Consider the following 12,348-nt stretch of genomic DNA (forward strand, 5'->3'; position numbering starts at 1 on the left):
GATTCAAATCTCCATCTATAAAGGGGCAGCCCTCATATAACCTGCCTTATAATATATACATTGGAATTAATAAAGAGGGCTAACATTACAAAGAAAAGGAAAGTGGAGCAGGAAGAAATTCAGCTGCTGGTAGTTTGTGTCACGTGTTAGTATCATCATGACAAGTACAGTCAATGAAGATATATGGAAAGGGACTAAGTCAATGCCAGTTTTATTCCTGTTGTTTGTGCTATTCCATAGAAATTAAAATATTCAAGTACCCTATAATGACCTACATATATTGCTTAGGTAACAAAGTCAACATCTTGACCAATTATATCATTTACAATCACACCAAAATATGTCTCAGGAGGAGTTTGCACTGCATTCATTCAGGATCAGACACCACCGGCAATCTCTAAGAATTTAATTTGTAAGAAATGTAATAAATAGCTTTCATACTTATGTTTGGGAATAAAGAGAAAAAATACTTTAATCTTTCTCTAGAGGAATTTGTCTCTTTTTAGCAGGTTGATAAATGCAGGCCGTTGCCAAGACTAATTAAAAAGCACCTGCAATCCAAAAAAAAACATTACTGCCATGGCAATTAAAAAGAAAGAAGAATATTATATTTCAGAATCAGATGTGTATTTCTGAAGTGACAAAAACACTAATGTCTTCTTTTCACAGTGGAGGCAGCCTATGGTGCTGTTATAATTTAATGTTTGAGCACAGACCACAGTAATGTTAACACAACACTGCAATCTCTCACTTTGATACAATACCTTAAAGAAAATCGAGACTCAACATAATTTTCAATACCGGGGGAAACTGGCATTGAGGGCTTGGATTAGGCTACATGACATGGACTTGTCTCTTCTTGTATATTAGTACTGAAACCACTTCAAATATTCAGAATCCATCCATCCATCCATCCATCCATCGGTAAATCGATATTTTGACAACTTTGCTCTTTGAAAACTCACATGCTCCAACATATACACACATATGTTTTAGCGCACAGCTATATCCAAATAAAGCAGCAATTATGCCTGAGCAGGCCTGCATCCTGGGTCACAAAACCCATTCCTATAAGAACTGGATAAACAGCAACAGTGAGCACTAAAACTGGCATCCTCTGCTGTTTATGGACAGTAAGACTGAGACATCAGGACACATGTCTGTCTTACCTGACTTGGTTTCGTCTCTGTTCCAGAGCTGGCCACTGGAGGTGAGTTATTAATAGTGTCTTCTTCTATGGTGGTAACAATCACTTCCTTTATCTCCTCTATATTCTCCAAAACCTCAAGCACCTGCAGCACCTCATCCCCCGCCTCCATCACCGTTGGCGATTGCATCCCAAAATCCTCACCAAACTTTAGCTCAGTCCAGCTCGCTCAAACATCGTCTCTGCATGCTGCTGTCCTTCCCCCCGATCCAGAGAGTGTGTGTGTGTGTGTGTGTATGTGTGTGTGTTTAACCCTTCTCCTGATCTGCAGTCCAGCCCTGCTTTATCCGTCTTTATATAGAAATCTCTCCCATCATGCCTCAGGAGATATTGTATGGGACTGGGCGCTCACTTGCCACATAATGTAAGGGGCTTTATGGAGAAAAGCAGAAAGCGAGAGAGACTGAAGAGCAGGAGAGAGGAAGATGAGTTGGGGGGGGTGTGATCACATGGGACGTCCTGAGAGCAGCAGGGATGGAGGGGGGAATAAAAGGATGGATGGATGGAGGGTAAGGAGAGAACAGGGGGAAAGGGGAGTGGAGGAGTACACTAAATAAACATCTTAGTCCAGACAGGAGAGTAAACAACACAAATTAGGTGCCATCGCTACACTCAAACCAGAAGATGTGTTTCTTCCTCCTCCTCCTCCTCCTCCTCCTCCCTCCCTTTTATCCTTCCTTCCCTCCAGGCATCCTCTCTCATTCTGTGCTCGTCTCTTGCCTCAGTGCCACTCTCAGTCCATTGCTTCTGACCCAGTGAGCACTGTGGTGTCACCGCGCTGCCACTGAAGGCTGCGTGTGTGTGTTCATGTGTGTGTGTGTGAGGAAGGTAAGTCAAAACCTGTTCATCCAAGCATCTGATCTACAACCTGACAGCGTGTCTTTAAAGGGTTGGTGCACTGTTGTTCTATATTTTTCCTATCATCAATAAATCCCAAGAACCAAAAACAACAGTGAATGAATCTGAAGTCAAGTATTGTGTGTGTGTGTGTGTGTGTGTGTGTGTGTGTGTGTGTGTGTGTGTGTGTGTGTTCTGTCCTGCTGCCACAAATACTCACTAGAACAACAAACGTGTACAAATCCACAGCTGAAAATAGTCCCTAACGAAATGCAATATTTCGTCCTGTTTGAGTAACTCTTGCTAAAAGTGAGAATGATTTTGTTTTTTTTTAAAGTGAGAGTATTTGTGACTATTTGTTTTAATATTTAGAGATTAAACATTTTAAAATAATGGGAGATGAACTATTCTTGGTCTTTTCGTGGCATTTGCTGACAATGAGAAGAAAAAAACCCACCAGTCCTGTAAGAACAGAATTTAAAAAAAAACCTTTTTTTGTAAAATGAATTAAGCCCAATGCAAAAAATATCCACAGTGTTGACCAAAGCAAGGCACCTTGGCAGTGCTGACTACTGAGGGGACAGAAACCCAGAGAGTGCAAAATGGAGAAAACCATTGTAGATTATTTGTAGGGATGTCCTGTTCAAATTTTTTGCACCCTTATTCAGTCCGAGTCATTTAATGTTGAGTATCCGCCGATATCTAGTCCCGGTCCAACACTTCTACTTTTCCAGATAATACAGTGCAGACTTTAAGTCGGCTTCTGTAAAGTTATTAAAATCAATCCAATATATAGCTTGTGCTCGATGATGTGAATAAATGAAAAGCTCTGCGAAGCATTGACCATTTTCTTCGGGGGAGTGTCTGTCCCCTTAAGGGAGTAGTCTATTCTCCAGTGCAGCCTGTGTCTGAGTTACCTGAATAAACTGTGCTCTTGAGTGTTTATTTTTGTCATCCTCACATCTTTTAGATGGATTACGCTTCATTAATAATAAGCCATGATGGCATTTTGCTGACAGAGTTTGAGTACTTGCAGTGGCGAGTGGTGAGTGAGGCTGTAGCAAACTCAGCACTGCTGTCTTTATCTCCTCTGAGCGGGGCGGAAAAAGGCAAAACGCAAGACTCTCACTATGCTGAAATGAAGTGCCCCAACTGCAGTAAATAATGTAAATAAAGAGTGTCATACTGTGTTTTGTTTATGGTGTTAGGTGTTTTGCTGGGAGGAGGAAGGCGGGTCGGATTGATTCTTAATTATTCGATATTATTTAACCCTTCTCCGTAGGAGTATCTAACAGAGAGAAAACGTTTGCAGACAGTTATGGGACAGGGTTTACCTGTCACCTTGTCTGGGGGAGCTACAGTGAAAAAAAATGCAATTTTCTCCACTTTGTCAGATTATCTTTTTTTAAATGCTCAAATTCAGGCGTGTAAAAAAAAAAGGGAAGAAGGTAGAATTTTTTTGTGTGTGTATGAAAACAGAAGATGTTCTTTATTTTGATGTTTTCATTGTTTATATATTCAAAACACAAAATATTCTGGGGGTCTTGAAAGATTAGTAAACGTGACCAAAAATGCTGGCACTGGCTGGCAACTTAATAATAAGACTGGTGGGGAAAGACTTAATCTTAATTTATGTTTACTTTATATCTGAATGTTAAGTTTTCTCAAATGTAGCTGCATTTACTTAATTTTGTGAAGTTTTTGCAACTTAAAAATGACAAGTGGAATTACCTTGTTCTTCTAAAGTGATGGCAACTTCAATAAACCAGCGTCGTCTGAGTTAACGTGATCATGAATAAGAGGATTTTGCCAATGATGAAGTGAGGAGATCTGCGAGGTCTGTTTTCTTAACATGTTCAACATAAATTAAGACTAATAGTTATATTTCTCATGCAGTCAGTTTCTGTGATAAACCCAACTTGCCAGAGTTCACAGTGCATGAAGACATTAAAATACATTTTGCTGTGCTGTTTTGTGACAATAACAAGTGATCTTTTCGAATTTCAATGTCATGTAACCTAGGGTATGATTATACCACAGCTTTAAATTAAAAAAAAGCTCTAAATTACCAAAGCAAAACCACCTGTTGTGCTGACCGTACCTCAAGTCTTTAGCCACAAAGTTCTCACAGTGGTATTAAACTTCTCCGATGGGCGCCGTGTTGGCTGAGGCGTTAAAGCAACAACCATGACCTCCAACGTCCCGTAATCTAGTCATTTTGTTGCATGTCATCTATCCACTGTTCACTCACAAATTAAGGCATAAAAAAATCAACCCACCCACTAGAAAAAAAACACCTTCACCTCCAAATCTACAGTGAAAAATGTTAAGAATTTCTCCCTCTGTCTCTCTCCGGCTTTGCCCACACACAGAGCTTGCAGCCTGGCCGCGGCACGCAGCTTACGACAAGCACAGACACACACACACACACACACACACACACACAAAGCACCGGGATAACCATGAAACTCAGCGGGATTCTCTCTGACTGAGCCAGGAAGAACTCACCGCAGGAAAGAGATGCCAAACATGACCGCAAGTGCTCTGCCTCCTCCAAGAGTCCGACATGGCTGCCTGAGCGCCCCACGGAGCTACCTGCACCGCGATCTGCGAGAGAATGCCATGAGTGGGGCCGCTTCAGCATACCGAGGTCCGGATCGAGTCAGTGAACAGCTGAGATCACAACACAGCTGAGTTTAATTGGGCTGAATGAATTGAGCTGCAGGGAGGACGAGAGGAAGGTGAAACAGAGGGAGGTGGAGGGATGCGAGTTAGGGGAGTCGAGGGAGGATGGGGAAGAAGAGAAGTGCAACTTCAAAGAACTAACTAGTTCAGTTTTTTGTTTAAGTTAGCAAACGCTGCTGTCAAAGCACAACTGGTTTTCTCTTATTCCTTAGTATTTGGGGTACGGGCTGACAGATACAAGAAGAAAAAGATACCAAGAACTCTGTGAGGACATTTAAACCATTAAATAACTTAAATTTGGGGGTAAGCAGAGATTGTGAAATCACACGTCACTAATGCAAGTCAGGTTTAAGTGTGTTTCGAATGTGCTTTACGTGAAACAATTATTTCTACAGAAGTGAAATAACTACTATGGCGGAGCAAAAAGATCCAAAAAAAAAAAAAAAAATCCACTGGCCCCAAAACTTGCAGGAAAAGCCATGTTGCATGTTGGTTTTCTCAGGTTAGAAATAAAGGAACTGCGGCTAAAAAGATAAAGATGTAAAAACAAAAATGATTGTAAGTTGGGGTTGGAGTTCTGGACGTGTTATTCATTTCTTTATAGAAATTTATCCGAAAATCACAACACGTTATAAAAGTAACAGTTAAGATAATCTGCAGGATTATAGACGGTTTTCTGAATAATCTATCAAAAAGTGTCCTATATTACCTGACTTCTCCCTGCTTCTTCAGAAAGCACCTGTAAATGAACACAAGAACTGGCGAACACATGCGGGGGCAAAACGCTTCCTTCTCTAAACCCCACAAAAACATCTATAAATAAACCCAGCTCCATTTTCGTTCTCCCTTCTTGTTGGGATAGGAAGGCGCTAATTCTCAAAGAATGCTTTATGGTTTAAACATATCACATTTCTCCTGTTTGACGCCTCATACAATGCCCCTCCACATCACACTCTTAAGCTGCAAAGCTGCCATGCTACACTGACCTGAGCTACTCCAATCCACCTCTCACTGTCCACTCTGATATCCAGTTTCCTACAACAACAGCAGGATAAACTCCCCCAATCACTCATAATTTACTGTCAGCTCGCCTACAGACCTTTGATAGCTCAGTCCAGGCTTTGCTCACCTCCACTGTCCTTTACAAACGGCCAGCCGGCAAAACACAGCAGAGGCAGACTCTGCGCAAACATCTGCTCGTATATTTTGTTTCCACCGTAAGATTTTACTGCTGAACGAGCACCTGAAGTGTATTTTTCACACTCACACATTAGCATACAGCCTGGAGCTTTGGCCTGCCTCCTGAAATTGGAGCAACCTGCTGGAGGGGCTCTGTTCAAACATATCAAGCTATCTTAGAGGTGGATTTACAAGCAGCACTGAAATCTCAAGGCAGATGCAAAAAAAAACATGAACAACTGGTCTTCACAAGGCACAGAAATAAGCAATATTCCCTTTTAAATTGGTGGATTTTATTGGTAAGGCTTTGCAGTTTTACTGGAGCTAGAAGTTCAACATTTTTGGGTAAAAAGAGGTTAAATTTGAGACTTTTTCAGGCCTTTTTGATACCACTTCACATTAAATTTAAGACTAAATTTGTGATGGAAATGTATACCAAAGTGAAGATACACTTTCGTCAGTTTACAATGAACAGTAAGGCCTCACTAAAGAACAGGCTGACGATGGAGGCCTTAGTTTAACGACGACGCAGACTTATTGCGTGATCTAAATGAGTCGAGGGAGCGAAAACAGGCAGAGACCAGTTCTTGTACTTAAAGCGTATATATCAAGTGAGGGGAGCACAGCAGATAAAAGCTTTCTTTCCAAGAAGCAAGACCAGATTTGCAGCCTGTAGCTCCGGTCAGATCTACGTTGGATAAAATTGCAAATGTATAAAGGTAGTTTACCCAGTAAGACTTGTAAATAAACAAATACCAGCGTCTGAGCCTCTGAAAGGCCTAAGATGGCCATCCAGCTGTGGAATAAAATGTGCAGTGATGCGCGAGAGCTTTACAGTTTATCAAATCTCAGTGGACTGTGATGTGCAGAATCTCACATATGCAAGCAATGTGCAGATGTAATCATGTACAACAAAATCCAGAACAGTGACACTGACACGTGACCCGAGTCTACACCTCAGCTACTGTATGTAGTCACTAGTTATATCATCTGTTGGCTCCAGCCTTGTGTAGCATACACACACACGAGGTAATAGTGCAAATAAATGTCAAAATACTCCCACAGCTGCTTTGCTATGTCCTCTGCATTGTGTGAATGCTTGCTGCAAAGTGAATAATTTACACATAAACAATATCTCGACGGCAGGCTCTAAAACATTCCCTGTCTGGTTTGGTGTTAATCTCGAATCTCTATTCGTGTTTTCCGACACATTTCCGAGTAAAGCGACCGCTCTTCTTTTATAATTCCTGTGGCGAGGCATCACAGACGCATCACAGCCATGAGAAACTTTCGTGCTGGATAGTGAGGACATCCCTGCCCGGAGCGATGAGCTGCTCCGTCAGCCGACGCTCTGATTAAGTCCCGGCAGTGGAGTAATGAGCGCGGCGCTGCACAGTTAGACTCTGAGACGAGACTTGACGCAAGCAGACGCAAAACACTCACACACAGGAGCGTATGTGAGACGAGAGCGCACAAGCGCGCAGACGCACAGGGATTTGTGCTGAGCCTCTCTCTCAGTAGAATTGGTAGCCCTGATTACTCAAACTAAAGCCAAACGCTCCCCGCCCTGTCAGCGGCACCACTGCAGGCCACGGCATGAATAAGACATGAAGAGCGAAATACTAAGGATGGCTGTGCTCTGTGGCAAATCCTGTCATGTGTTAAAATTAGACACACAAAAAAAACAGTCACACGCACACGGGCACTGCTAACGAGTCTTGCCACAAGGGAAAGTGAGCGCCAAGTAGGTCAGTAAATGATGGTGAACGTCGGAGCGTCTGGGTGTGTTTGTGTTTGTCATCTTTTCCCTTCAGCCGGTTAAGCCGAGCACTTGACGGAGGCCCCTGTGCCAGACAGTTGTTTGGCTGAGAGAGCGGGTCAGTCTTGGGTAAGCAAAGGCTGTCTGTGTGCTCAAATCTCATCTTTCATTAAGTGCGTTTGACTCTCGCCAGCAAGTGTTGAAATTGCCGCTTTCAAAGCACTCTGGAAGAAGATCTGAACACATTTCACTCTCTGACATGACAGGCGGTCGATCGACAGCTTGTGCATGTTCACTCAAACCTTACTGTTCGAAACTGAACTGAGAGTGAGACTTAGCAATGATCTCTTTCAAAGCCAGACTCCAAAACGAAGGTTTTTGTTAGTGAAAATGTACGTGATTGAGAAGCGCTGAGCATATGACTGGATGACGAGTTGTGTGAGTTCGGCAACTAGTTTTGCAGAGGACAAGATCAGCTGCCATGTCACAGAGAGGCTAAATGATTGCTCTTGACACGTTATGTCTTTGTTATTGTTTAGAAAGTACTGCCGACAAATATGTTGTGAGCCACACTAGAAGGCCAACGCTCCTGTGTTACATGTCGTGCCTCTTCTGATCGCGGGATGCGGGGACACAGTGTGTCATCACACACTGGAGCTGAATGATGCCGCTGTCGTTTGGTTCTGTCTAAATTTGCAAAAGACGGATAAAGAAGAGGCTTTATAACAGCTTTGTAGCACAATCTCTGTGTAAAAACTGCTGTTGATTTACCAGTGATCATGTTGTGGGTGAAGTGCTCCTTTAAAGTCCTTTCTGGTTGTGGATCAGAGGGCCGGGCTGCTTTAAATCCAATAGGAAACAGACTGCTGATGCATATTGTTAAGACTGCTGTAAAGTGTGCCCACAAACAAGGGAAAAACCACAAACTATGTTTATTACCCGTAACATCACCATCAAATAAGTGCTTACAGTCTAAAACAGCAGCAATTTGACTCATCCCCTGGAACAAGTAGCACTCGGAGGAACGTCCCTGCGGCTAACTGCAACCGTACCGAAGGCTCTTTCATGCACTAATAACATATCAAACTTCAAGGATAAAGCACTAATACGCACTGTTTTAACTGATCAACGTAACTAACCCGAATTTATGAGCTGAAAACATTTCACACTGCAGGATTTATACACACAGGACTTTTGTTTGGTTATGTATGATTTATTCATTTAAATTAATTTTCTATTTAACTGTTTGAAAATTGTCCACTTTGGCTATAGGTCAAAATTTGGAAAGACACTAATACTAGTACTTTGAATTTCTCTTTCTTAAGGGTCATAAAGGTAAATTGTTCAACAATGCTGTACAAAACTTGAGGTAACTAATTTGGCCATCACTCATTTTAATTCGCCGTGATTGTCTTGGACCAAGAAGTCTTGTATCCCTCGGGTGTTCACAGGGATTTCACGCCTTAACATGCCAACCTGCCCAGCTAACACAAGTGCTATCTGATCGCCTTTAATCTGATTCCAAGGAACATAATCACACGGCTGCCTGCGATATGAAATCAAAGTGAGTCAGCCGACTGTCGATTTGGAAAGAACGACAGGTACAAACCAACAGCCAAACAAACACATACTGATGGTGCAGCCTTTACATGACATGTTCAGCAGGTCTTGGAGTTCTTATTTAGCGTATGCACAAAACGAAAAGGTTACTCGATAAGCAGTTTCCTACCTGATATTTCTCTTTTATCAAATAATCCATCACATAATCCATATTTTGAAATTGCCGTCACTGACTTCAAAGTGAGCATGATTCCTGAGGGGAGAGGTTGAATTTTGACTGACAGTCAAAAGCAGCTAAGCTGCTGTTTTGGCTCAGTCTGGTCCATTTTGGCAGGGGTCGCCGAAGCAATATCCCCACCTTACACTGGACCGTATCATCACTACACGCTCTCCCTCCAGTAAAATACAACAAAACATCTAGAAAACAAAGTTTTAATGATCAGAAAAGCAACCTGCTGCGTCCATGTGCTTCTGCAGATATTTATCTGCGACAGATTTCCTGAAAGTGACAGCCCCGACCTCGCCAAAAGTGGACTAGTCCTTTTGGCTTTTGCCCTCAAATAGCAGATGGCCTGTCCCAGCCGAAGCTGATAAACACAATTATCATTCCAACTCATTTTGACTAGTGACTGATAAATCTCCTGTACTCCAAATCCCTTATAAATCCGACTAGTACAGATATCTTGTCATGGAGGCATCCAGAAGCAGCTTTTAGCATCATTGTTCAATAGTGGTAAATGAAGGTAAATGTTCAGAAACCGTGAGGTGACTGTTGATGTAAAATCATGTAAAAGAGGCTTCTGGGGCAGCTTAGATACAGGACAGTGGATCAGTGATGGTGCAGTGGTGCGGCGCTCTGCCCTACCTGGACCTGCTCACCCCGAACAGCCGAGTCCCCCAGCAGCGGCTCTGCGGGCGGTGTGTTAATTGTTACAGACTTTTCTGAGCGGCTGTCTTTACTGCGGGACTTGTGGCGGTCCCGGCTTCGCTCCCTATAAGACAAAGATAAAGCACAAATCATGGTTAGTGGAATACGAACCAAATATATAGCTTTATAAGTTCACTTTTCTGATCACAAGGAGCCCATCACGATTCTCCAGAGTTCAATGTGCTTCTTCAAATGTCTTATTGTGTCTAATGAATAGTGAAAAACCCAAAGATATTTATTTTATTATTTACGAAAACAGAAATTACAGCCAATATTCATATTTAAAAAGCTTAAAACTGAGAATTTTTGAGCATTTTTGTATTGACAGTGACTAAAATGATTATAAAAGCTGTTGCACATTAATTGTTTGTCAATCGACTTATTGTTTCGGCTCTAAACTGTTGGCTTTCAGGGGTTTTTACAAAGTTAAAAAATAATGACAGATCGTGAGTGCTATAAGATTTTTGCTGTTATAAGATCTCTGCTGTTTGAATTTGACTGAACTTTTTTAACATCTATATATATCGTGGGTGAGTAACCCTTTAGGAACCAAATATGAGTGTATTTCATCAGTTTTTCACTTCGGATGGAAATCGAGAACCGTTTAACAGTTGAGAACAAATAATATTTCATCCGAGCATATTAATTCCTTCTGTCGATGCTGGCGTGTTTTCTGAAAGTTGCCCATTGCAAAACGAAGACATGAAGCTCCCGAAGGAGTCATGATATAGTCATATAGTCACGGCAGATATATAGAAATGCTCCAAAGCATGGCTTCATTGTACAAGGAAAAACTACAACAATGCAGCTTGTAATGTCTGTGAAATTATATTTTCAACTAAGAGTGGAAACACCAACAAAATATGGAAACAATTTTCTACGCAACATGGATTTAAATTCCAGGAATGCCACGTATTTGACACTTTACGCACACATGCCACTGCCTTCCAACCATCAGCACGTCTGTTGTGGAGGATAAATATGCCATGTTGTTTTAACATTAGTGCCATGCTGAATGCCCTTTTTTCTACGCTGTTGTGTTCAGACCTGCAGATAATAAAACAGAAGCGTGACAATGAAAACTTGTGTAGTCTAACTCTTGTTCCACGTAAAAGTTCATTTACAGTAAAGTTGACCTTTGACCTTTTGGATATAAAATATCATCCCTTCATTATTTTATCCCATTAGACATTTGTGTGAAATTTTGTCATGCTTTGTCGGTAATTTCATGTGTTCTGTGTTCAATGTGACTTTAACTTTTGACCCTCGACCGCGATGTTCGTTCATTACTGCGTCTGAGTGGGTGTTTGTGCCAGATTTTAATTCCCTCAAGGTGTTCATTAGGTATCGTGTTCAAGAGAATAAGACGGCTGTAAGGTCATAGTGGCCGTGACCTTTGACCACCAAAATCAAATCAGTCCATTGCTTTAATGCTTGAACCAAATTTAATAAAAAACTGCCTCAAGGTTTCCTTCAGTTATAATGCTCATGAGAGTGTGACAGACAAATGGATGGATAAACAGACGGACAGATGTCCCAAAAACATAATGCATCTGGACACAGAAATAGCCATCCTGGAGGCAAACGATAGGGGATCAATAACGGAATCAAGAAAGAACTGGAGCGACAAGTAGAACCGATAATGGCACCGGTATCCATAAAATCTTATAAATAAAGAACCCAGTGTAACCCAGATGACGTCAAGGCCCTGGCCTTTGACTCTTCCCTTGCTTCTGCCTTGTCCTATTTTACAGCCAAAGAGCTTAGTGGACAACAAATAAGTCTCAGAGATAAGCAGAGACTCACAGAATTACATATATGGACATAGTGCACATTTAAGTAGAGCAGGGACAATGTGACAGCAGCTGGCTTCTTTTTGAGTCAAATAAGACCAGAGCAGCTCGCTGTGTGAAGGTGGAGAAGACACATTTCGTGTATTTTTAAAGACACAATTCATGTATCTTAATCATTACATGACACATGTATTGGTGACATTTCTTTTTTAAAAGAAAAATATACAAAAAGATGTGTCAGCCATTGGTAAATCAAACTAACAAATAATCTATGTATAATGATAAAAAAAGAACATTAGTTACAGTGCAGGTTCAAATCGTTTCAGGGTTATCATCATTTTGAAACTGTAGAAAAATATCTCTGCTCCCATTTCATGTTAACCTTTGCCTGCTATTTCAT

General features: G+C 41.5%; 1 protein-coding gene across 3 annotated transcripts in view; it reads right to left on the bottom strand.

Annotated features, from left to right (window-relative positions):
• Positions 1 to 12,348, bottom strand: part of LOC121962831 (vang-like protein 1) — a 66,552-nt gene that overhangs the window by 28,616 nt on the left and 25,588 nt on the right. For 2 of the 3 annotated variants that reach the window (XM_042513142.2, XM_042513141.2), the window contains exon 3: positions 10,093 to 10,219. In XM_042513142.2, the coding sequence (XP_042369076.1) occupies positions 10,093 to 10,219 (127 nt within the window). Of the gene's footprint in view, positions 1 to 1,169; positions 1,674 to 10,092; positions 10,220 to 12,348 lie in introns of those variants that run through there. The other variant, XM_088074854.1, reaches the window with a different exon arrangement.

This window comes from Plectropomus leopardus, chromosome 24 (assembly GCF_026936395.1).
Source record: "Plectropomus leopardus strain MGB_pleo_1.0 chromosome 24, ASM2693639v1, whole genome shotgun sequence".
In the NCBI taxonomy this organism is placed as follows: Eukaryota; Metazoa; Chordata; class Actinopteri; order Perciformes; family Serranidae; genus Plectropomus; species Plectropomus leopardus.